Source organism: Ailuropoda melanoleuca, chromosome 14 (assembly GCF_002007445.2).
Source record: "Ailuropoda melanoleuca isolate Jingjing chromosome 14, ASM200744v2, whole genome shotgun sequence".
In the NCBI taxonomy this organism is placed as follows: Eukaryota; Metazoa; Chordata; class Mammalia; order Carnivora; family Ursidae; genus Ailuropoda; species Ailuropoda melanoleuca.
Genome location: NC_048231.1, coordinates 58619917 through 58643230, shown reverse-complemented (window position 1 = coordinate 58643230; position 23314 = coordinate 58619917). Strand labels below are relative to the sequence as shown.

Below are 23314 nucleotides of genomic sequence, written 5' to 3'. Positions count from 1 at the left end.
CTTGGGCGGGGCGGGGGGGGGGGCTCTATCCCAGGACCCTGGGAATCATGACCTAAGCTGAAGGCAGATGCTTAACCGACTGAGCCACCCAGGCGCCCTGAGAATTACATATTTCTAGTTTATGTATTTCTAGTTTATGTTCTTAGATGTGTGCAGTTTGAAATTGTTGATGGCTTCCTGTTAAATTGAACCCTTTATCATTATGTTCTTCTTTAATATTGCCTTTTGTCTTAAAGTTGCTTTGGTATTAATGTGGATATACAGACTTTACTTTGGTTTAATATTTGTATTCTCTATTTGTCCTTTATGCCTTTCTTCATTTTTATGCTCTAAGTACATCTCATAATCTTGGTTTATCTGGAGCATTTGATCCATGGACATGTATGTGATTTCTGATATATTTGGGGTTAAATCTCTGTTTTTATTTTGTGCTATTTGTTGTATGTTTTTCTCTGTCATTAAAATCTTACTGGTTTTGGGGGGTAATGTCAATTCAGTCATACTTTTCACCTGCAACTTAAAATATTAGCTACCACCTTTGCCTTTCATATATGGTAGAGGAGGAGGGGGGAAAGAAACAACATAAAACAGCTGCTATCTGTGGGCCTCTCTTCTGCAAGTGGTCAGGAAGCCTGAATTAATAATAGTTACCAGTTGAGTCACGGTGTTGTACATCTGAAATTAATATAACATTGTATGTTAACTATAATAAGAAAAATTTTAAAAATACAAATAAAAAAAATAATAGTGGTCACCTTTGTCACTTACCTATTTCATTTGGTTTATGCCAACACTGGACTGGATGAGTTGTTCTCACTTTAGTTGTGGATATTCATTCTGTGGGATCTGAGATCTTTGCAGTCCTAACTTTGTTGTTCTTTGACCAAGGTATTAGATAAGAGAGTTCTTTTTTTTTTATACTAAAAGAATGAAGATTTTTATTAAGCATTGTAAGTTGCATTCAATAGCCTTCGGTACAGCATGCCACAACCCATCTACAATCAGACGCAACAGCAGTTCATTCTTGCACAATCCATGAGTTAGGGCAGAACTCCCCTTACAGTAAGATCCTACTCAGGTCTCGCAGGCAGGGATTGGGGAATTACATCTCATTTCTGATCACTAATGTGTGATGAAGAGCATCAGGAGAATTATATGAAAACGAATAAGAAGTGATTCTGATTTCAAAGTACATTGTTTGGAAACAGTAACAAAAAACTAGGTAAGAGAGTTCTAAGAGGTGCCCTAGTGATTCTCTTGGGTTCCAGAAGTAGTCCTCCTTGTTCTCCATTATCAGTGAGACATGACTGCTGCCTTTGCCTTTTGGTGTATTGGTATGAGGACCCCCAAGTGAACAGTGCTCAGTCTTGGCATCCAGTTTTCAGAACCACGATGGTGTTTGCAGATTTGCCCAGGAGTATGAATTAGGGTGTAGCTGAGCCAAGTGATCAGAGTAGATTCAGTCTTACAATCCCGCCTCCTTAGCCATTTGGATTTCTTCAGTATACCTGGGAATGTGGGCATTTCTGCCTCGTTGACTAGGCTAATATTGAGTCTAAGGTTCACTTAATCAATTTGACAGACTATTTAGTTCAGCTTCCATGTGCTCAAGAGCAGGAGTTGGTAAATTTACTTTGTCACTTAGGCCAACTTTGGCTCCATTCCCCCATCCCCAAAATGGTTTAACATATTTTTAAGGGTTGTAAAAAAATAAAAAAACAATCTCAGTTTGGACTAACCACATTTCAAGTGCTTAATAGCTACACACGGCTAATTGATAATCATATTGGACAGTCCAGTCTAGATTACTCTTTCTCAAACTGTGCTCTTCGGAATAGCTTCAGAGACTACTGTCCTAGTGGGCAGATGTTGACTAAGGTATGTGAGCTTGGTGGGGAGTGAATAGCGACAGCAACTTCTCGTCCTCCCTTCTCCTTGTTCCCATACCCCTTCTTTCTAATGGTCTTATATTTTTTAGATAATTTTCTAAGACTAAAATATTTAGAAAATTATTGTCTATGAGTGGGCTTAGTGTTGAATTTTCCTTATAGGTTTTGAGGCAACTGTTCTTGAGGCATTTTGCAGTTTTCAGATGCCAGTAGGTAATGGGCTCGCCAACTCTAGATATCATGGCTTTTTTTGTGGTCAAATCCATCATGTGTAAATTGACAAGTAGTTACTATTTGATAACTGGGGTCCAAAAATGATTTGAAACTTAAAGAGGAGGACATATGTTACATAAACATACTTGCTATGTAACTAATCCTGTATTTAGAGGTATAATAAACATTTGTGCATTGTATAAAGTGCTTTTTGGGAGCCTAAAAAAGAAGGCACTGTTCCTCAGTGGAGGAAATTACTTTTTTCCCTGAATACGTAATATTACATACCTGGTGTGATTTGTTTTGTTTTGTTTTAAATTATTTTTCTATTGGGGGGGGGGCCTGGCTGGCTCAGTCAGTAGAGCATACAATCCTGATCTCAGGGTTGTGAGTTCACCACATTGGGAGTAGAGCTTAGTTTAAAGAAAAAAAAAAGTAAGACTTAAAAAAAAAAAGTAAATTATTTTTTATGTGCTGTATTTAATGTGAAAATACTTGCACTTGTTAGGTATTGCTTTTGTTGTTTTGTGAAGAGAAAAACTTATTATTTATTAGTAATTTATATTTAAAAGCCAATCAAAGCCATATTGTATTTATTATTCATAATTTCTAAGAAAAAGATCTCCATCCCTGTAAGCATTAAAAATTATATATTTTTTTACAAAATGGCTTTTTTGAAGTATGTTTTACATTTAATATCATGCACAGATTAAGATTGTAAAGTTTGATAAATTTGGGCATATAAACACTTGTGAAGCTACCACTCCAATTCAAGATAAAGGACATTTCCATCATCCCTAAAAGGTACCTTGGAACCTGTTCAAGTATGTTCCTGACTCCACTTTGTGTAATCACTTTTGTGTTTTCTGTCATTATCGGTGAGCTTGCCTGTTCTGGAACTTCATGTAAGTGGGATTATGCAGTGTGAACTATTCTGTGTTTGACTTCTTCTCTTAACATAATGGTTTTTAACTTGTTCCATGTTGTTGCATAAACAGCATGCTTATGTGTCCCCCCCCCATGAGTATTCCATTGCATGCAAATGCCACAGTTTATTTTTATATACCTAATAATTGATGCAGGGAGTCACATCAGTATCTTGGCTATTATGTGTAAAATTAATAGAAACATTTTTGTATAGATCTTTTTGTGGTCTTTTTATTTTGGGGGTAAATAATTAGGACTGGAATTTGAGTCAGAGGGTAGGTAAAATTTAACTTTATAAGAAAGTACCAAACTTCCAAAGTGTTTATTCCATTTCATCCTACCAGCGGCATTCTTAGAGTTCTACACTGTTCCGCAGCCTCACAAAGACTGGATTTTGTCAGTCTTTTTAATTTTAGCCATTTTAGTGGGCTTGTAGTAGTGTCTCATTGTGGTTTTGATAGGTATTCCTGATGGCTCGTGTTGAACACTATTTTAGATCTTTATTGGCCATTTGTAAATTATCTTTTGTGAGGTGTATGTTCAATTCTTCTGTCTATATGTGGCTGTGTACTTTTTGTTCCATTGATTTGCCTTTTTTCAAATATAATGCTCTTTAATTACTATAGCTTCCATCTTTGTCATTTTCTTTGAAAATTGGATTTGTTATCTAAGATCCTTTCTATTTCCACATAAATTTTAGATTCATCATATTGATTTCTTCCAAAAACTCTATTGGGATGTATATTTGGAAATATTAAATTTGTAGGTCAGTTTGAGGAGGTTGGATAGTTTGATAATACTGAGTTTTCTAAATGTGGTATATTTCTCCATTAGGACTTATTTAATTTCTCTTTGTAATGTTTCATGGCTTTCAGTGGAGAAATATTTTTTCGTCTTTTAACCTTATTTAAGTATTTACTGTTTTTGATGTTCTTATAATTTGTGTTTTTAAAAGTTTTTCCAATTTTGTTTTGTTAGAATATAGAAATGTAATTGATATTATTTATTGGCTTTTGTTCTGTGACCTTGCTAAATTCATGTATTTACTCTAATAGATTTTTAAATAGATCCTTAGTGTTTTCCACTTGAATAATCATGTCAACAGATTTTTCCTTCTTGTTTTTCAGTCTTTGGGCTTTTTGTTTCTCTTTCTTGCTTTATTGCATTAGCTAGGACGACCTCAAGTACAATATTGAATAAAAGTGGTAAGAGGACATCTTTGTCTTCTTTCTGAACTTAGGAGAAAGCATTATTTTACTATTGTAATGTAAGCTATACGTTTTCTTGTTAGAAGCTTTTTATGAGATTGAGGGATTTTATTATTAGGGTCAAGATAAATCAAGTTCTAACTTTGATTTTATTCTAGGACCCTTAAATTTGCTAATTTCTGTATGTCCTTAACCTTTTGATTAGGGAACATTTTAATCTGTTCATAAACAGATGGATGCTACTGCCCCTGTTAATTTAACTTTCTGTGTTTTGAGGCCTGTAGCAGAAATGATCATGATCCATTGAATACTAGGTACAAATCCAAGACAGTGGCTGTAAGTGGAGGACAAGCACATTTTTTTTCCTCCTGTGAAAATTCCATTTCTTTCAAGTGCATCTTACACTTTGTGTTGCATAGGTATAATGTATTGCCTGCTCTGTGTTCTGAAATGAAAAGTGACAGAATTGAAGAAAATATCTGTAAGTGATGCATTTGCTGAGAGCCTAATATCCAGATAAGAACTATTACGACTCAATAATAAAAAGAAAAATGACCCATTTTAAAAAAGGAGGAAAGAATATGAATATATATTTCTGCAGAGAAGGATTACAAATGGCCAATAAGCTTATGAAAAAAGATGCTCACCTAATTAGTTATTAGGAAAATACGAATCAGAAGTATAATGAGATACCACTTTACACCCAAAAGGATGACAAAAATTTAAAAGATAGTAAAAAATGCTGACAAGGATGTGGAGAAGTTGGAACCCTCATACATGGCTGGTGGAAATGTAAAATGATACAGCTGGTGTGGAAAACAGTCCCTCCAAAGTTAAATATCATATGGTCCAGCAGTCATACTATTTTGTATATAACCAAGAGACTGGAAACCTGTGTTCACACAGAACTCATTAGGGTTGTTCGTAGCATTATTTGTGATAGCCACAAAGTAGGAAAAATTTCAAACATCCATGAACTGATGAATAGTTAAAACAAATGTGACATGTTCGTACAGTGGAATAGAATTCAGCCATAAAAATCACAGGGCATTAATGATACATGCCATGTTATTTGAGCCTTGAAAACATTATGTTAAGTGAAAGAAGCCGGTCACAGGGCATATGTTGTATGATTCCATTTATGTGCAACATCCAGCAAATCCATAGAAACAGAAGGTAGATTCGTAGTTGCCAGGGGCTGGAGGGAGAGGAGAATAGGGAATGACTTTTAATGAGCATGTTTTTTTGTTTTTTGGGGATTTTTTTTGAGGTCATGAAAGTATTCTGGAATTAGATACTGGCAATTGTTACACAACTCTGAATATACTAAAACCCACTAAATTGTATACTATAAAGAGGTGAATTTTATGGTAAGCAATTATATCTCAATCATAAAATTTTTTTTGATGTTTTAAAAATTTATTTCAGAGGTTGGGAAGGGCAGAAGGAGAGGGAGAATCTCAAGCAGACTTCCCTGCTGAGTGTGGAGCCCAACTCGGAGCTTGATCCCACAATCCTGAGATCATGACCTGAGCCGAAATAAGAGTTGGACCCTCAACTGACTGAGCCTCCCAGGTGCCTATTAAAGTATATTGGGTGATGTACAATCTAAATATTTTTTTCCTTCCTATGTTAAATTTTTTTTTTATAATCATGGGGTGCCTGGATGGCTCAGTCAGTTAAGCTGCTGCTTTTGTGTAATGCTAGATTAGTGATGGTTTAGCGTGAGGGGCAAACTAGAATTGAAGTGGTCCTTAGCACACCTTGAACAGGTGATTGACAAATACTGTTGAGTTGTATATCAGTTTATCTCTTTTATAAGGTAGGTTCCAACTACCAAATGTATTAAAATACTTAGGAATTGGAAGGAGTAGATAGAAGAATATTCATCATTTTAAAAAATTATAATCCCTAGTGCTAAAGTACTAAAGGAATATGAATGAGGTTTTTTTTTTTTTCTTTTCTTTTCTTTTTTTTTTTTTGTTATATTTCTGGGGCTTAATCTTTGGTAAGTTTAGAGCCTCTCAGAAAATAAAAATTAATTGCAATATGTATTAGCTATTGCTGTATAAGAAATTGTCCTAGAACTCAGTGGCTTAAAGCAGCAGTTAATTATCGATCATACATCTGCAGAGCAGCTGTGGGTTAGGTGACTTAGGTTAGGCTTGGTTGAGCAGTTGTGGGTGTGGGTGGGCTTTATTTCTTTCTCATTGTGGGTTGGGCTTGGCACCTCATTTGGGGTTTGGCTCAGTTCTCTTTATGTTTATTCTGGGGTCTAGGCTGAAGGGCTGCTGCCTTCATCTACCTGGTGAAGCTTTTCTCATGGTGATGGCAGAGGTACAAGAGGGCAAGCCCAGCTGCACAAAGACATTTCAAACCTCTGCATCATTTCTGCTAATTTACCATTGGCTAGAGCAAATTAGATGGCTAAGGTTATGGGGGCAGGGAAGTATACTCTGCCCACCATGAAGCCAAAGGAAGGCTTGTGGCCAAGCTCAGCATCAGTTGGGAAGGAAAATACACTCCTTCTGTGGAGTGGAGGTTTGGAGGTGGTGATTATATTTGAAGAAAAACCTCATCTATTATATGGTGTAAAAATGAGATATGTGATGCTTTACATTGTTATTTAGGCAGTTGTTTAACTTAGTCTAGCTTAGTCTTAAGTTGTTTTAATATATGAGCTAGTAGACAATAGTATTTTTATATTCTTATGTGTTTTAATAGATTGTTTTACTTTAGTTATAAGATTTTTTTTTTTTAAGATTAATTCCCAAACACAGGAAGTTGTTAGAAGCATCATTCATTGGAAACATCAGTCAACTTAAAGAAACAGTGATATGTGATTTCTGTCTCAGTAAGGTAAGTGGCTTATGCTTTTATAATTTAGTGCCTTCCAAGATGAATTAGTCAGTGTGCCAAATATAACTTTATATTTTCAGAGAAATATAACTGATATTTTAATTTTGATTAGGTTTATGTCTACATAATAAAACATTCGAGTGGGTATATAGTGAAGAGTAAGTTTTTTCACACGCCTGACACCTGGTTTTGTAGTTCTCTTTCCCAGAAATCTTCGCTATTATATTTATTATGTATCTTTCCATACCTGTTGTGTGCATAAGCAAGCGTATGTTTCTATGCATTTCCTTTCTCCCACTTTTTTCTAAAAAATTGCTATTTTTACCCTCTTCTGTACCTTGCTGTTTTTTGGCTTAACAATGTTTCTTGGTTGCAGGTGTAGGTCCATTTCAGTTACTTACAGCACTATTTTTTTTGACAGCTTTATTAAAGTATAATTTCTGTACAGTAAATTTCACTGTCTTTACAGTTTGGTGGATTTTGACAGATATACACACTCTTGAAACCACCATAACAGTCAAGACACAACATCTCCATCACTTCCAAAAGTCTGTCTCTCCCTCTTCTCCTGACCTTAGGGAATGACTCATCTGCTATCTTTTACTGTAGATTACAGTTGACCCTTGAACAACATGGGTTTGAATTGTGTGGGTCCACTTATGTGGATTTTTTTCAATAAATGTATTGGAAAACTTTTTTTGAGGTTTGTGACAATTTGAAAAAATCTTGCAGACAAACCGTTTAGCTTAGAAATACCAAAAAAAATTAAAAAGTTAGGTGTTTCATGAATGCATAAAATATATGTAGTTTATTACTTACTACCATAAAATATTCACAGATCTGTTATAAAGTTAAAATTTATTAAATGTTTGCAAACACTTACCATACATTGCATTATTTACAGTAAAAAACTGTAAACAAACATAAAGATGCAATATTTAATCATAACTGTATAAAATTAACTGTAGTATATACCGTATTGCTGTAATAATTTTGTAGCCATCTCATGTTGCTGTTGTGGTGAGCTCAGGTGTTTGAGTCCGCTTAGAACACGTGTGATGTTAATCATCTCTGTGTGAGCAGTTTGTCTCTGCAGTAAATTGCGTATCACAGTAAAAAGTGATCTCTGCAGTTTTTGCATATTTTTCATCATGTTTAGTGAAATACTGTAAACCTTGAATAACACCATGGGACCCATTTGAAGTGCCACTAGTGATGCTGAATGTGCTCCCAAGAAGCAGGGAAAAGTCATGACATTACAAGAAGTTGAATTGCTTGATAAGTACCATAGATTGAGGCCCTCAGCTGCAGTTGCACACCAGTTCAAGATGAATGAATCCAGTGTAAGGACCGTTGTAGGAAAAGAAAAGGAGATTCATGAAGGTGTTGCTGCAGTTGTGCTAGAATGCATCAAAACCTTGTACTTTTTGAAAATACCTTTTTATCTTGTATTGAAAATGCAGCTTTTGTGTGGGTGCAGGATTGCTGTAAGAAAGGCATACCTATAGACTCTAACATGATTTGAGGAGTGGTGAAGTCATTATAGGACAACTTAAAGCAAAAGTAAGGTGAAGGGTTGTAAAGCTGGAGAATTTAGTGCCAGCAAAGGATGGTTTGATAAGTTCAGGAAACGGTTTGATTTTTCTTTTTTTTTTAAGATTTTATTTATTTATTTGACAGAGATAGAGACAGCCAGAGAGAGAGAACACAAGCAGGGGGAGTGGGAGAGGAAGAAGCAGGCTCATAGCAAAGGAGCCTGATGTGGGGCTCGATCCCATAACGCCAGGATCACGCCCTGAGCTGAAGGCAGACGCTTAACTGCTGTGCCACCCAGGCGCCCCACGGTTTGATTTTTAAAATGTGAAGAAAACAGGAGAAGCAGCTTCTGCTGACCAAGAGGCAGCAGATGAATTCCCAGATGCCATTAAGAAAATCATTGAGAAAGGATATCTGCCTGAACAGGTTTTTTTAAATGCATACAAAAAGTGCCCTATTTTGGGGGGAAAAATACCACAAAGGACATTTATTAATAAGGAAGAGGAAATGAGCCTTAGGATTTAAGGCGGGAAGGGATAGGTTAATTCTTCTGTTTTGTGCAAGTGCAGTTGGGTTTATGACCAGGACTGTCCTTATGTAGAAAGCTGCTAATCTCCAAGCCTTGAAGGGAAAAGATAAATACCAGCTGCCCGACTTTTTTTTTTTTTTTTTTTTATAAATCTCTACATCCAAGGTGGGGCTTGAACTGATGACCCTGAGATCAAGAGTCTCATGCTCTACTGACTGAGCCAGCAGGCACCCCAGACTTTGTTTGTACAACAAAAAGATCTGGACAACCAGAATCCTTTTTCAGGATTGGTTCCATCAGTACTTTGTCCCTTAAGTCAGGAAGTACCTTGAGTGTAAGGCACTGCCTTTTAAAGTTCTTTTGATCTTAGACAATGTCCCTGGGCACCCAGAACCTGATGATTTCAACACCAAAGGCATCAAAGTGGTCTACTTGTCTCTAAACACAACATCTCTAATTTAGCCTCTAAATCAGGAGGTCCTAAGGACCTTTAAGGCTCATCATACATGGTACTCTCTAGAAAGGATTTTCAACACAATGGAAAAGAACCGTGATAGAACATCATGAAAGTCTGGAAGGATTGCATCATTGAGGATGCTATCGTTGTTTATAGAACAAGCTAGGAAAACCATCAAGCCCAAAACAGTAAATTCCTGCAGGAGAAAAATGTGTCTAGAAGTTGGGTATGACTTCACAGAATTTACAACAGATCCAGTCAAGGAAATCGTGAAAAAGATTGTGGATATGGCAAAAAAAGGTGGGTGTGAAGGGTTTTAAGATACGGATCTTGGAGAAATTCAAGAGCTAATAGATGTCACAGAAAAGGAATTAACAGAAGATGACTTGATGAGGATAAACACATCTGAACCAGTGCCAGACGATGAAGAAGATGAGGATGAAGCAGTGCCAGAAAACAGATTGACATTTGGCAGTGTGGCAGAAGGATTCCAATTATTCAAGACTGTGTTTGACTTCTTAAAGGATATGGACCCTTCTGGATATGGGCACGGAAACTAAAGCAGGTGGTAGAAGAAGGATTGGTACTGTATAGAAACATTTTTAAAGAGATGAAAAAGCAAAAATGTCAGACAGAAATTAGTGTATTTTTGTAAAGTTCACCAAGTTGGCTTGCCTCTTCTGCCTCCCTTTTCACCTTCACCTTATCTCTCCCTGATACGCCAAGACCAGCCCCTCCTCTTCCTCCTTCTCTTCCTCCTCTTCCTCAGCCTGCTCAGTGTGAAGAGTCAAAACAAGGATGAAGACATTTATGATGATCACTTCTAATTAATCACTTCTAGTAAATAGTCATCATGCCATACAGTTTTATCTGTTGTGTGTGTGAGTGTCTTCATGTGAAAATCTAATAACTGTATGGCAAGAATTGTCTGAGACATTTTCTGTCATCATCATCATCGTTGCTTAAGTATTCATCGTGTAGAAAATCATGTACAAGACTTGTATGGAAGTGGATAGCCTATCCTTACATAGGCATAAGGTGAGTGATATTTAATATAAAATTAATAATGTGTTAGTTTTCTTACTGTTTTACAACTTTGCTTTTAAAGAATTACATTACTGTACAGTATGCTTCTCTCGTAATTGGAGAAACTGTATATCAGCCTATCATCACAGGTAAGTGGTGTTTAGAAAAAAATGTGTTTGCAGTGTTGTGTTAATGAATATGACTATAATACTGTACGACATAAAAATTGTATAACGATTCATTCATTAGTGTATAGGCTAGTCCAGTGTGAAGCAATTGATCAGTTACACTAGGGTCCTGTAAAGCAGTCATATTGCTCCTTCATTATCGGTGCGTGAATTGTTATATCTGTAAGTAAATACAAATTTCTTTTTCACATCTTTTCATTTTTGCTGTCTAGTGTTGGTAATAGCATATAATATTTAAGGTGTTTTGTATTATTTAGGACAATATTGATGTAGGTCCTGACTGATGATGCATCTTGTAAAACAATGATGTAAACTTACAGTATCAATAAATACAGTACAGTACTGTAAATTTATTTATGATTTTCTTAACATTTTCTTTTCTCTAGCTTTATTTTAAGAATACAGTATATAATGCATATATCACAAAATATGTGTTAATTGACTGTTTATGTTAAGGCTTCTGGTCAACAGTAGGCTATATTAGTAGCCACATTTTTGGGGAGTCGAAAGTTGTATGCAGATTCTTGACTGCACTGGGGTTCGGCACTCCAACCCCTGCTTTGTTCAAGGGTCAACTATAGTTTGCTTTTTCTAGAATTTCAAGTGGAATCATACATTATGTACTCTTTGTGTGCACCTTTTTTCACTCACCATAATGGTTGTGAGGTTCATCAGATTGTTCCAATAGTATGTTCCTTTCGATTGCTGAGTATTTTTCTGTTATGTTATTGATATACTACATTTTACTGATCCATTCGCTTGACCTTTTTTTTTTTTTTTTCAGATTTTGGTTACTGCGTATAGAGCTGCTTTGAGGGTTGTGTTTTTTTTTTGTTTTTTTTTTTAGGATTGATATATTTAGTAGAGAGGACGTGCACAAGAGAGCACGGTGGGAAGGGGGAGAGGGAGAGAATCTCAAGCAGACTCTCTGCTCGCCATGAGCCTGATGTGGGGCTTGATCTCTCAACTCTGAGATCATGACCTGAGCCGAAATCAAGAATTGGGCACTTAACCGACTGAGCCACTCAGGCGCCCCTGCTTTGAAGATTTTTGAACATGGTTTTTACATGGTCATATGTAGAATGAGTAGGAGTCTTACTTAAAAAAAATCTTTGTCTACACTAAAGATTTTTGCCTTTTTTCTTCTTGAGTTATAGTTTTATATTCATTTCTTTGGTCAATCTCAAATTGTTTTTGTGGGTTGTATGAGGGAAGGGTTGATGTTCTTTTTTTTTTTCCTTCTCTTTAGACTTCCAGTAGTTCTAGCACCATTTTTTCAGACTTTGTTTTCTCCATGGATTTGTGTTGGCACTTTTGCTGAAAATCAATTGATCATAAGTGTATGGGTCTGTTTTTGGATTCTCTATTCCATTCATCTCTGCTTCCTTTATTAGTATTACACTGCCTTCATTACTGTAGATTTACAAGTCTTGAAGTTTAGTAGTGTCAGTATTGCAAAAAAAATTTTTTTCTTTAAGGCTTTGACTGTTGTACATAGTTTTTGCATTTCCATGTAAGTTTTTAAATCAGGTTGTCAGTTTCTGTATGAAAAGATTGGAAATTTTGCTTGGAATTGAGTTGATGTGATTGCGTGGTATTCTGTTGGGTGTATATATAATTGGGTCAATTATATAAGTAGTTTATAGTGATGGCTGTTTGCTGGGGTATTCAGTCTTTTGATACAGTGTTGCAATTTTATATTTCTTTGTGTCTTTGAGGACTTGTAAATGGGTGTCTGTAATATAAAGTCTTGGAAAAGGAATTGTTTGAAATTTAACATTTATAATTTTGATAGGTACTGCGGAATTGTCCTGTGTAAACATTGAATTATCTGCACTGATGGGAGAGTACCTGTCACAAACCTTTGCTAAGACTGTGTTGTTAAATTTCCTGACCTTTGGCCAGTCTGATAGGTGAAAAATGGTATTTTGTCTTGGTCTAACTTAAATTACTCTGTTATTATCAGACCAGCCATCTGTGGTTTCTTTCCTGTTAATATCTCATGGTAATTAGCTTTTGCTGTTTCTTGCCAGTGTATTTTCCTAGTTTTGTTCCTCAAACCTGGCTTCTGGATTTTCTGACAAGGCTTGAAAGTTTTTCCCCACTCTGAAAACGAATATTAAAATTCTCCCACATTTTAATTTGCTGTATTTTAACTTCTAATTAATTTTTAATGATTAAATTTTTTCCTGGATATAACCTCATTCTTAAACCAGAATTACCCAGATGGTTACCTACTTGTCCTGACACAATTTTTTTTTTTTTTAAGATTTTATTTATTTGACCTAGAGCTAGAGAGGGCACACAAGCATGGGGAGTGGGAGAGGGAGAAGTGGGACTCGATCCCAGGACTCTGGGATCATGACCTGAGCTGAGGGCAGTTGCTTAACAACTGAGCCTCCTAGGCATCCCCTGTCCTGGCACAAATTGTTGAATAATCTTTTCTTCCTAAATTGAAAGTCATTAATACTGCCTTTATATGTACTAACTTCCCTTACACACTTGGGCCTATTTTTGGAGTCTCTTTTCTCTTGTCTATTGATTTGTTGAAATTAAATTGCTAATTATTACGATTAAGTGACACAAATCTACACCCCATTACTTTCTAAGTTTGATTTGTGTATGTGTGTGTTATAAACTGGTATGTGGTGTTTTCTTCTGTTAAGTATTTCAGCTGATTATTGTTTATTTAAAGCTTTTGATTTTGATTCTTAGTTTTAAAAAATTTATTCTCCTTTATAAATTCACATACTAGTAATTTTTTGGTGGTTTTTTTCTTCCTTGCAAATAATAATTTGCATGTATAGTGCGTACATGGTCAAGATTTTTTCCCCCTCTCTAGAAGCTTGAGAGTCATCTTTTTGTCCTCATGATATGCTTTTAACATCTTTTTTTTTTTTTTTAAGATTTTTAAAATTTATTTGTCTGAGCCAGCGAGCACAAGTGGCGGGCAGAGGGAGAAGCAGGCTCCCCGCTGAACAAGGAGGCCTACGCTTAACCTGACTGCACCACCCAGGCACCCACCTCTCTTCTAATGCTTTTATTGACTTTTTCATTTCTTTTATATTTTTAATTTTTATGTGTTCCTTTTTTATTGTGAATGTTCTTGTATATTTGTTTCATGGATAGATTAACTTATTTTTAGTTTTTGGCTTCACATAGTTTGTTTCTGCCAAGCTATTTTGTTTCCTGTTTTGTTTTGTTTTCATTTTAAGGTTTTCCTCATGTATTGTGTTTCTTGTTTATTTGTTCAAAGTTACAAGTGAGACACTAAAAACTGATTTGGAAGTTTTGTATGTTTGGATGGTGGGTGCGCTGGTAGTTCTTGACTGTAGGGTGTGAGTGTGTGCGCACGCACGTGCCTCTGCATACTTACTGGGTATTTTTTTAGTTCTTTTATCTCTAGGCCTGTCAAATTCATTAAAAAATGGTCTTCCAGTTGCCTTCCAGGAAGGTACAGGCTTGGCTGCTTCCTTCAGGAGTTTCTTCATTAGTCAAAGAGGACTTTAGGTGGAGGGAGTGGGTTTCAGCACTGTGTGTACTCCTACTTATTCTGGAACTCAGCCAGTATGATACTTCTCCCCTCACTTGTCACTCTTGACCCCCCAGACGAAAGACCTTTTGTTACACTCTTTCCAGAGACATATACTAGGGTCTTCAGGGATGCAGGCAGTTTTCTGGTACCAGTAATTGGAATGGCAGTCTTGGAATCTTTCTGCTTTTTTGAGTTCTGTTTTCATCCTCATCTTCTGTGGAGCCTGGGACTGGCAATTCCTGAGTTTTGGAGAAGTCTGTGGTTTTAAGTAGAGCTGCTTCTCAGCTTTCCCCATTTCCAGCTTAGGATTCAAGTTTTCTTGAGTCTAGAGGTGGTCATTCTTCGTAGCTTCCGTATTTTTTATTTTTACCATTTACTCTTTATCCTTCGGGTTATGGTTTTGTCTTATTTTAATCTCTTGCTTTTTTAAAGTAGGTTTTATGTGAGTGTAGAGGAAAATGTGTGTGTGTTTAAATCTGCCTGTTAAGGGCGCCTGGGTGGCTCAGTCGTTAAGTTCTGCCTTCGGCTCAGGGCATGATCCCAGCATTCTGGGACGGAGCCACATATTGGGCTCCTCAGCTGGGAGCCTGCTTCTTCCTCTCCCACTCCCCCTGCTTGTGTTCCCTCTCTCGCTGGCTTTCTCTCTCTTTGTCAAATAAATAAATAAAATCTTTAAAAAAAAAAATCTGCCTTTTTAACTGTGTGTCAGTGTTTTCCTATGTACAAGTAGTTAATGTGCACTCTTTCCCTTCAAAATAGGATTTTACTATCAGTTTAGCCCATTATGTGTATGTATTATGAATTGTGTTTTGTATTTTAAAACTTTTTTTCTACAACATAAAATGGACCGTTTACTTCAGGTTAGAAATACTAAAATTAAGTGGTATGTATCAAGTGAGTTCTGAAGATTAATGATAGGGCAGCATAAAATTGTGGAGTGTTATATTTGATGAGTGGTGAATGAATAATTTACATCTTTGTACTTTTTAAACATTTTAAAAACTTTTTTTTTTTTTTTAGGTGGTGTGTAATGTGTTAAGAGGATACTTTAAGGAATGATTTTGCCAAATTTTCATGAGTTATGGTGGCTGAAAGATCAATTCTGTCTTGTGGGAAAAGAGTTGTAAGTAATTTCAAGGAATAAAACTGATTTTCGACTATTCTGTGCTTATATAAAACAAGTTATTGACTACTTATAAGAATGTATTTGGGATACCTTATTCTGTTAGCCTTAAATATACAGACTAAATAATTAAAAAGAAGCTAGGCTTATATAAATCAATATTATTTCTGTATAGTCTTAGCATTGCCATATTTTTTGGATTGTACAAAATTTAATTTTAATTTTTTTTAATTTTTCAGAAATGGCAGCACAAAAGGAAATCTATATTAATAGAGTATTACATTAAACGAAAGAGGTTAGATAAGAACTTTAAACTAACAGTCTCAGCAAACAAGGAAAGAAACCTGTTAGCTGTAAGACATGTTTCAAATGAATCGAAGTCCAGTAACTGTAGACTTCAGAAGAAAAAAGTTTTCAAAATCTTTGTCAAAACAGGTCAGTGATAAATAACTCCTCCAGTAATAGGGCTAGGCCTGAATACCATTATTAATTGAAAAATTAACAAAACAGATTGAACCTGAATTAAGTTTTTTTCATAAAAAGTTCTAAAAATATCAAATTAGAATTAAATTTTCCTCAAATTTTTATTGCCTTGTCCAGAAGTAAAGCAAATATCTTTCAGCCTTCATACTAGCTTTTCTCATGTCCTAGGGATGACCGAAACCTTACTTGAAGCAAACTAGTATTTTTGTTGAAAATGTACATCAGCTTCAAAGTTGATTTTTAAGACCTCCTCAGTAATAATACTAGACATTCAGCATTCACCTACCAGGACACGAAAATCCTCTCAAAAACTACTCAAAAGGAGGACCTTACTCAGGAATGATGTCCATTCAGGAGAAATCAAAAGAAAATTCCTCCAATGTTATTAAAAAAAGTGAAGATAAGAATTTAGAAACACAAATTCAAGGTTCTCAAACGAATCTGGCAAAAAAATCGGGCCCAAAGGAAACTGTAAAATCACTGGTTAAATCTTATAATGAGAGTAAAATAAATCAACCTGAATTAGGAACATACATGAGTACAAGGTCAGCAAAAGCCGCATCCAATGATAAAAAAGCTAGTAAATCCATTAATAAAAATATGGTGACTGTGAAGGGACATTCACAACAAGAATCTACAAAAAAGAAATTACCTCAGAAAAAGTCAGTGCATGGAACTCCTAAATCAAATGAACAGCTTAACCGGAGATCACAAAGACTACAACAGTTAACAGAAGTTTCAACAAGGTCTCTACGTAATAGAGAAATTCAGGGTCAAGTTCAAGCAGTTAAACAGACTTTGCCACCAAGAAGAGAGCACTGTAACAATTCTCAAAGTAAATCTTATAAAGTTAAAACAAGTCAAAAACACGTGAAAAGAAAAGTACCAGAAATAAAGTCTGATTCTAAAGAGGATGAAAATCTAGTAATTAATGAAGTAATAAATTCCCCCAAAGGAAAAAAACGCAAAGTAGAGCATCAAACAGCTTCCACTTGCAGTTCTCAGTGCATAAAAGGATCTGAAAAGTGTCTTCAGAAGAATGCTAGAAAAGAGGAAACAAAATCTGTGCCTGTAACTTCTGAGATAAAAAGATCAAAAATGGTTACTTCAGCAGTCTCTAAAAAGAATGAGGTGAAGAAGTCCGTTTATACGCAAGTGAATACTAGTGCAAAATCCCAAAAAAGTCCACAGCCATCAGTGCCTGAACAAAGTGTAAATAATGAGCTGGAGCAAGTTGGAAAGAGCAAACGAGGTAGCATTCTTCAGCTCTGTGAAGAAATTGCTGGTGAGATTGAGTCCGATACTGTAGAGGTAAAAAAGGAATCTTCACAAATGGAAAGTGTAAAGGAGGAGAAGCCTACAGAAATAAAATTGGAAGATAATGAAAGACAAATACTTCATCAGAAGGAAACAAATCAGGATGTTCAATGTAATCGTTTCTTCCCTAGTAGAAAAACAAAGCCTGTGAAATGTATACTAAATGGAATAAACAGCTCAACTAAAAAGAACTCCAACTGGACTAAAATTAAACTCTCAAAATTTAACTCTGTGCAGCAAAATAAGTTGGACTCTCAAGTCTCCCCTAAATTGGGCTTAATACGAACCAGTTTTTCACTCCCAGCCTTAGAAATGCATCATCCAGCAACTCAAAGTACATTTTTAGGGACAAAATCACATAATGATAAAAGTATAGCTTGCCAGCAGGAAGAAATGAAAGAAATTAATTCTGAAGAAGTTAAAGCTAATGATGTTACAGTCGAAGTTAATAAAACCACAAAAAGGGCTCCTGAAAATTGTCATTTGGATAATCAGATAAAACCACCTCCTGACCCACCGTTGGATAACCAGATGAAAGAGTCTTTTGAATCAGCACCAGATCAGGTAATTTATTTTCATTATGCTCAGTAGAGGTACATGAGTACTTTCTATTAAGTAAGTTTTTACAGCATATTTTAGCTTAAGAGTCAAGTCATAAAAGACAGGAGTCATTTGTTAAGGTACCCTATTCAGTTGTTAATAGTGTTTTATTAACTCAGTCTTATAGTGAGTGATAGAACTTACTGGTTTCTTTAGATTTCTGACATTTACATAAATGCTTCTCATTGCTTCCTTATTTTCACTTTTTATTTTATATGAAGCATAAGCCTGTTGAATTCTAGCTTTTCTTTTTCTTTTTAAAAAAGTTTTGAGTGTAATTGACACACAGTGTTATGTTAATTTCCAGTGTACAGCATAGTGATTTAACATCTCTACACGTTAATGCTTTGCTCACAAGTGTAGCTACCACCCATTATCATACAATGCTGTCATAATATCATTGACTATATTCCCTATGCTCTACCTTTTATTCCCATGACTTATTCATTCCATAATTGGAAACCTCTCACTCCCCTTCACTCCTTTTGCCCATTCGCTTACCCCCTAACTTTTCTTTTTCTTTTTTCTTTTTTTCTTAAAGATTTTATTTATTTATTTGATAGAGAGAGAGAGAGAGAGCCAGTGAGAGAGGAAATACAAGCAGGGGGAGTGGGAGAGGAAGGGAGCCCGATGGGGGGTTCGATCCCAGAACCCTGGGATCACGCCTTGGGCTGAAGGAAGATGCTTAACGACTGAGCCACCCACGCCCCCTCCCCCAACTTTTCTTTAACACACTGATTTGCTTTTTCTTTAATTGGGACCACAGAAACTATGTTTCATAGTGACTAAAATACAGAAATTAAACTTGGGCCTTATTTTGACCAAATTGTTAAAATTACTTCCAGCTGGCACAGATCAACCCCTTTTTTCCACCTGATAAAATTGAAAAATTAAACATTTCTAGTAGTAGGGATGCCTTTTAAGTTTGACTTGTGTCACCATTTTGAACCATTGGGCAAATAAAATGTCTGAAAGATGTAAATAATTCAGTCTTCAGTTTAAGAATAAAGTTGTAGTGGCGAAGGACTTTTCAAAATGGAAAAGTAAATTGAAAAACAATTAAAAAAAAGTAAATGGAATCTAATAGCTAGAAGAAACTTAGTGATTATCTGAGGAAGTAGTTTGAACCTAAAAGCAGCTGAGCCAGTTTTTTTTTTTTTCCAAATTGAATCATAGGTTAAATCCCAATATATAAATCAATAAGCAGAAATTCTTTATGCATAGTACCATGGAGTTCTATAATACAGATTTGAAAAACTTCACTAATTTGTTTCAGGTGTTTAGTTTGATAATGAGGAAACTGAGTGCAGGTGAGGAATGTGATTTAGGTCACATGTTTGAGGGCAACAAATAGGATTGAATTTTCAGGTGCTCTGATTCTCAGCCCAGCATTTTTTCTGCAGTTAACGTACTTTGAACATTAGGTCATTTGAGAAAAAAATCATCATGAGAAAAGAGAAAAGTCAAGTCATCCTACTAAAGTTTTGGGAATGATTTAAAGTTCTCTTTAGAGAGAGATATTTTGTTCTAGGAGCAAATTCTAATGAGTGAGGAGTCTGGGCTTTATGCCAGAAGCCATGAAAATAGATCATTGTCTGTTCTCGTGGAGTACAAATCAAATTGAAGGGAACAGATACCATATGGTACTCTTAGATTTTATTTCCTGAACAAATGGGAATGAAAGTATCAATTAGAAGATAATTATTCAAATCGTGATAGTAATTAGAAGTACACAGTGAGTGGTAGTGTAACAAATGTGGCTTCTATCAGAGATGGGGTGGCTTTCTATTCAGGGAATGTTTTGTCAGCAGATTAATAGCTATACTCCAGGTGTAGCTGCAGAGTTTATCTTCTACTCCTTGCTACATAAATACCTGTCAAAACTCAATTTGTGAAGTAAGTCATGGGAGTAAAAGGTACAGCATAGGGAATATAGTTAGTGATATTGTAGTAGCGTTGTATGATGAAAAATGGTAGGTGCACTTGTGAGCGTAGCATAACGTATAGAGAGGTGTTGAATCATTATGTTGTACAGCTGAAATTAATGTAACATTGCATGTCAACTAAAATAAAAATTAAAAAGAAACCCTCAGTTTGTGGAGAATTATGTTGAAGAATAAGAAATGTAATCCTTTGGAGTAAACTACTAGAATAGAGATGCTTACTTAGATCACATTATTTTGACCTATAATACTGCTTTTACTGGAATGTACTTTGGATTTGTACAGTCCCTCTCTCGAGGTGTATTGTGAGAAACCGCCCTATGAAACTTGTGTTAAAAAATTTTATTTACATTTGTAATTCTTGAATATTTCAAACATTCAGAATACTACAGAAACTAACATTACACTTGTGTCTACCACCCAAATTTGACAAAAACTAACATTTTTTGAACTTAGGTCTTTTAAAATAAGAAAAGTACGTTACAGGTATAGAAAAAAGCTGTATCTCCATCTTCTTTCCATTCGGCTCTCTTCCAGAGTTAAAAGTGTTTGTGAAATTGGTGGTAATCTTTTTTTATTTTTATGATATCACTGTGTATGTGTATGTATATCCATAAAGAACACTTAGCACTGTGTGTGTTTTAAGTGTTTTATGTGTTCTTAATGTTATAATGTTTTAAGTGTTTAAATGTTAAATGTGTTTTAAGTGTTAAATGCTAACATAGTTGGTGTGTGTGTGTCTGTGATTTTTTTGCAACTGGTTTTGTGCGGTCAACATTTGATACTTACCAGTACATGGGTATTTTAATAGCTGTAAATGAGTATACCACAATTTATCTAAAGCCCTTTCAGGTTGTTTATATTTTCACCAGTACCAGTGATGTGATCACTTTCACAGAGTGTCAGGGAATGTGGTAACCATGTCAGTTCAAGACATAGTTGTGCCTGCTGTGTCCAAGACATTGTGCTAGGGCTACGGAAGAGGAAACATTTCCTGCCTTTAAGGAATTTCCATTGTAACAGTCACTTAAGAGATTTTCTTGCCATTAGCACTAAGAATTGAGGTAGCTTAGTTTAACCATCATAATAGCTTTTGGTTAATGACATAATAGCTTTTGGTGAACACTGCCTCTTTGTTAGTCAAAGGAGAGCTTCATAGAATTGTCAACACAATCTACACTGTAGTTTCTCTTATTACCTGCATATTACAGGTGAGGAGAATGAGGCTTAGAAATTTAAGTAACTTACCTGAGTGATTTACCAGTGGTAGAGCTAGGATTTAAACTGAGATTGACTGGCTTCAGTGTCTAGCGGGGTTATACTTGGGAAGGAAGGAGAATATAAAAACAAACCTTACATCATACGAAATCTTTTTCTATGGCTGCCTGTAATTTCTATGTTAGTTTCAGCAGTACTGAGAAATGATGATGGTTGATAAGGCTAAGCATAAGATAGGCCTTCTTTTAATTCTTTGGGCTGAATTTAAATTATTTGAGCACGGTGCACCTGGGTGGCTCACTGGGTTAAACATCAGACTCTTGATTTTGGCTCCGGTCATGATCTCAGGGTTCTGGGATCAAGCCCCTTGTCAGGCTCCTTGCTCAGTGGGGAGTTTGCTTGAGATTCTCTCTCTTTCTCTCTCTCTCTCTCAGCCCCTCCTCCCACTCTCACATGCTCTCTGTCTCTAAAATAAATAAATCTTAAAAAAAAATTATTTGAGGGGTGCCTGGGTAGCGCAGTCGTTAGGCGTCTGCCTTCGGCTCAGGGCGTGATCCCGGTGTTGCCGATCGAGTCCCACATCGGGCTCCTCAGCTGGGAGCCTGCTTCTTCCTCTCCCACTCCCCTGCTGTGTTCCCTCTCTTGCTGGCTGTCTCTCTGTCACATAAATAAATAAAATCTTTAAAAAAAAATTTAAAAAAATTATTTGAACTTTATGAATTTTAAAGCCCTGTTATTTTATGATTTGTTTTTTTAAGCCAGTAACTTACTAAATTCCTTCCTTTTTAGTGGAAATTAATTAGTAATTTGTCATTGTTCTTGTTTTTAATTTTTCTGCTTTTTCAATGACAAAAAATGTTCACTTTTTCAAAAATATTCAAAAATAATATTACATGTTGAGTGTAATCACAATAGAGATACAGCCAATGTTAATAGAGTTCAGAGTATTTTTTGGTAGTTACTGAGTATCAGCTTTGACAGTGTTATGGTTTAGGGGATCTTGGGAATACAAAGATATGTATAATATGGTCTTAGCTCTTAAGAGGTACAGAAGATGAATCAAAAACAAGTAACTAATTGGTAATAGTAATAAGGACATGAAAGAGGTAGAGTTGAAATAGATGGAGAATTATTCCAAAATTGGGAAAAGGGCATGGGGAAACTTGGAGAAGGCTTCATGGAAAAAGTTAATATTTAAGTAATGAGTTGGTACAGGGGGAAAAGTTCTAGATCCCTATCCAGTAGAAATGTAATGTGAACCACATATATTATTTAAAATTTTCTGGTAGCTACCTCAGAAAGAATAACGCTGGTAGAATGAATATATTTTATTTAATCTATCATATAAAAATACTATTATTTCAGCATGTAATTTTAAAAATTGAGATATTTTACTTTTTTGGTAATAAGTCTTAAAAATCTGTTAAGTGTTTTATATTTACAACATAATCTCAAATCAGTCATACTAACAACATTTTAAGTGCTCAGTAGTCAGATGAGGAGTGGCTACTGTATTGGATAGTGCAGATTTAGATAGATGAAATAGGTATATAGAATACATCTGGGGATTTGCAAATTTTTCAATATAGCATGAAGGAGAATAATGGGAGCTGATGCTGAGAGGGTAGCTGTGGGGAGATCAAGAGACTTTTAAGGCATGTCAGTGTGAATTACTCCCAACTATAAAGTATTATCTTAAATTTTCTTAGTATGCTAAAATTCACTGAAAGTTTCTTGGGATGAGTCCCAAAGGTTGATATGAAGACAAATATTAACATTTTGAATTTTGTATATTCAGAATTTCAGTCTGTGTTTGGAATCGAAGCTTGAAAACAATCCAGTGGGAAATGTCTCTACTGTTTCAACTCTGCTCAGTCAAGCAAAAATTGATACAGGGGAGAGTAAATTTCCAGGTAAAACCTTGAAAATATTATTTGGATTTCTCAGTGTTCAGAGATATTTTTGTCAGTATGATAGGAAACAATACTGATTGCGAAGTAGGCCAGTTAAATCCTTTTGAACTATTGGCATGTGTTTTTCAAATGTGTGATTATCACCATTCTTTTTTGTTTTTTGTTTTATCTTTACTGCCATTCTTAGGAGTAGAATTGCTTTTCTTTCATACCTTGTTTAAATTACTTAAGTATGAAAAAAAATAAAATGTCCTGGATGATCAATAAGATTGGGTCCAAAACAGAAACAAAGCACATTAGCCAAACGTCAACTCACTTGGACAACTAACTTTTCCTTTAGAAAATCCACT

General features: G+C 35.4%; 1 protein-coding gene across 16 annotated transcripts in view; it reads left to right on the top strand.

The window, feature by feature from the left end:
• ESCO1 (establishment of sister chromatid cohesion N-acetyltransferase 1) overlaps window positions 1–23314 on the top strand; it is an 82663-nt gene that overhangs the window by 12070 nt on the left and 47279 nt on the right. For 7 of the 16 annotated variants that reach the window (XR_004620339.1, XR_002144449.2, XR_004620340.1 and 4 more), the window contains 4 exons: window positions 7000–7096; window positions 15388–15490; window positions 15730–17854; window positions 22850–22964. Coding sequence is in view for 13 of the 16 variants with exons in the window: in XM_011236199.3 (XP_011234501.1) it covers window positions 16313–17854; window positions 22850–22964 (1657 nt within the window). In the remaining 3 variants the exon portion in view is untranslated. Of the gene's footprint in view, window positions 1–5762; window positions 5813–6999; window positions 7097–9326; window positions 10657–15387; window positions 15491–15729; window positions 17855–22849; window positions 22965–23314 lie in introns of those variants that run through there. The other 9 variants (XM_034642756.1, XM_034642755.1, XM_034642753.1 and 6 more) reach the window with 6 other exon arrangements.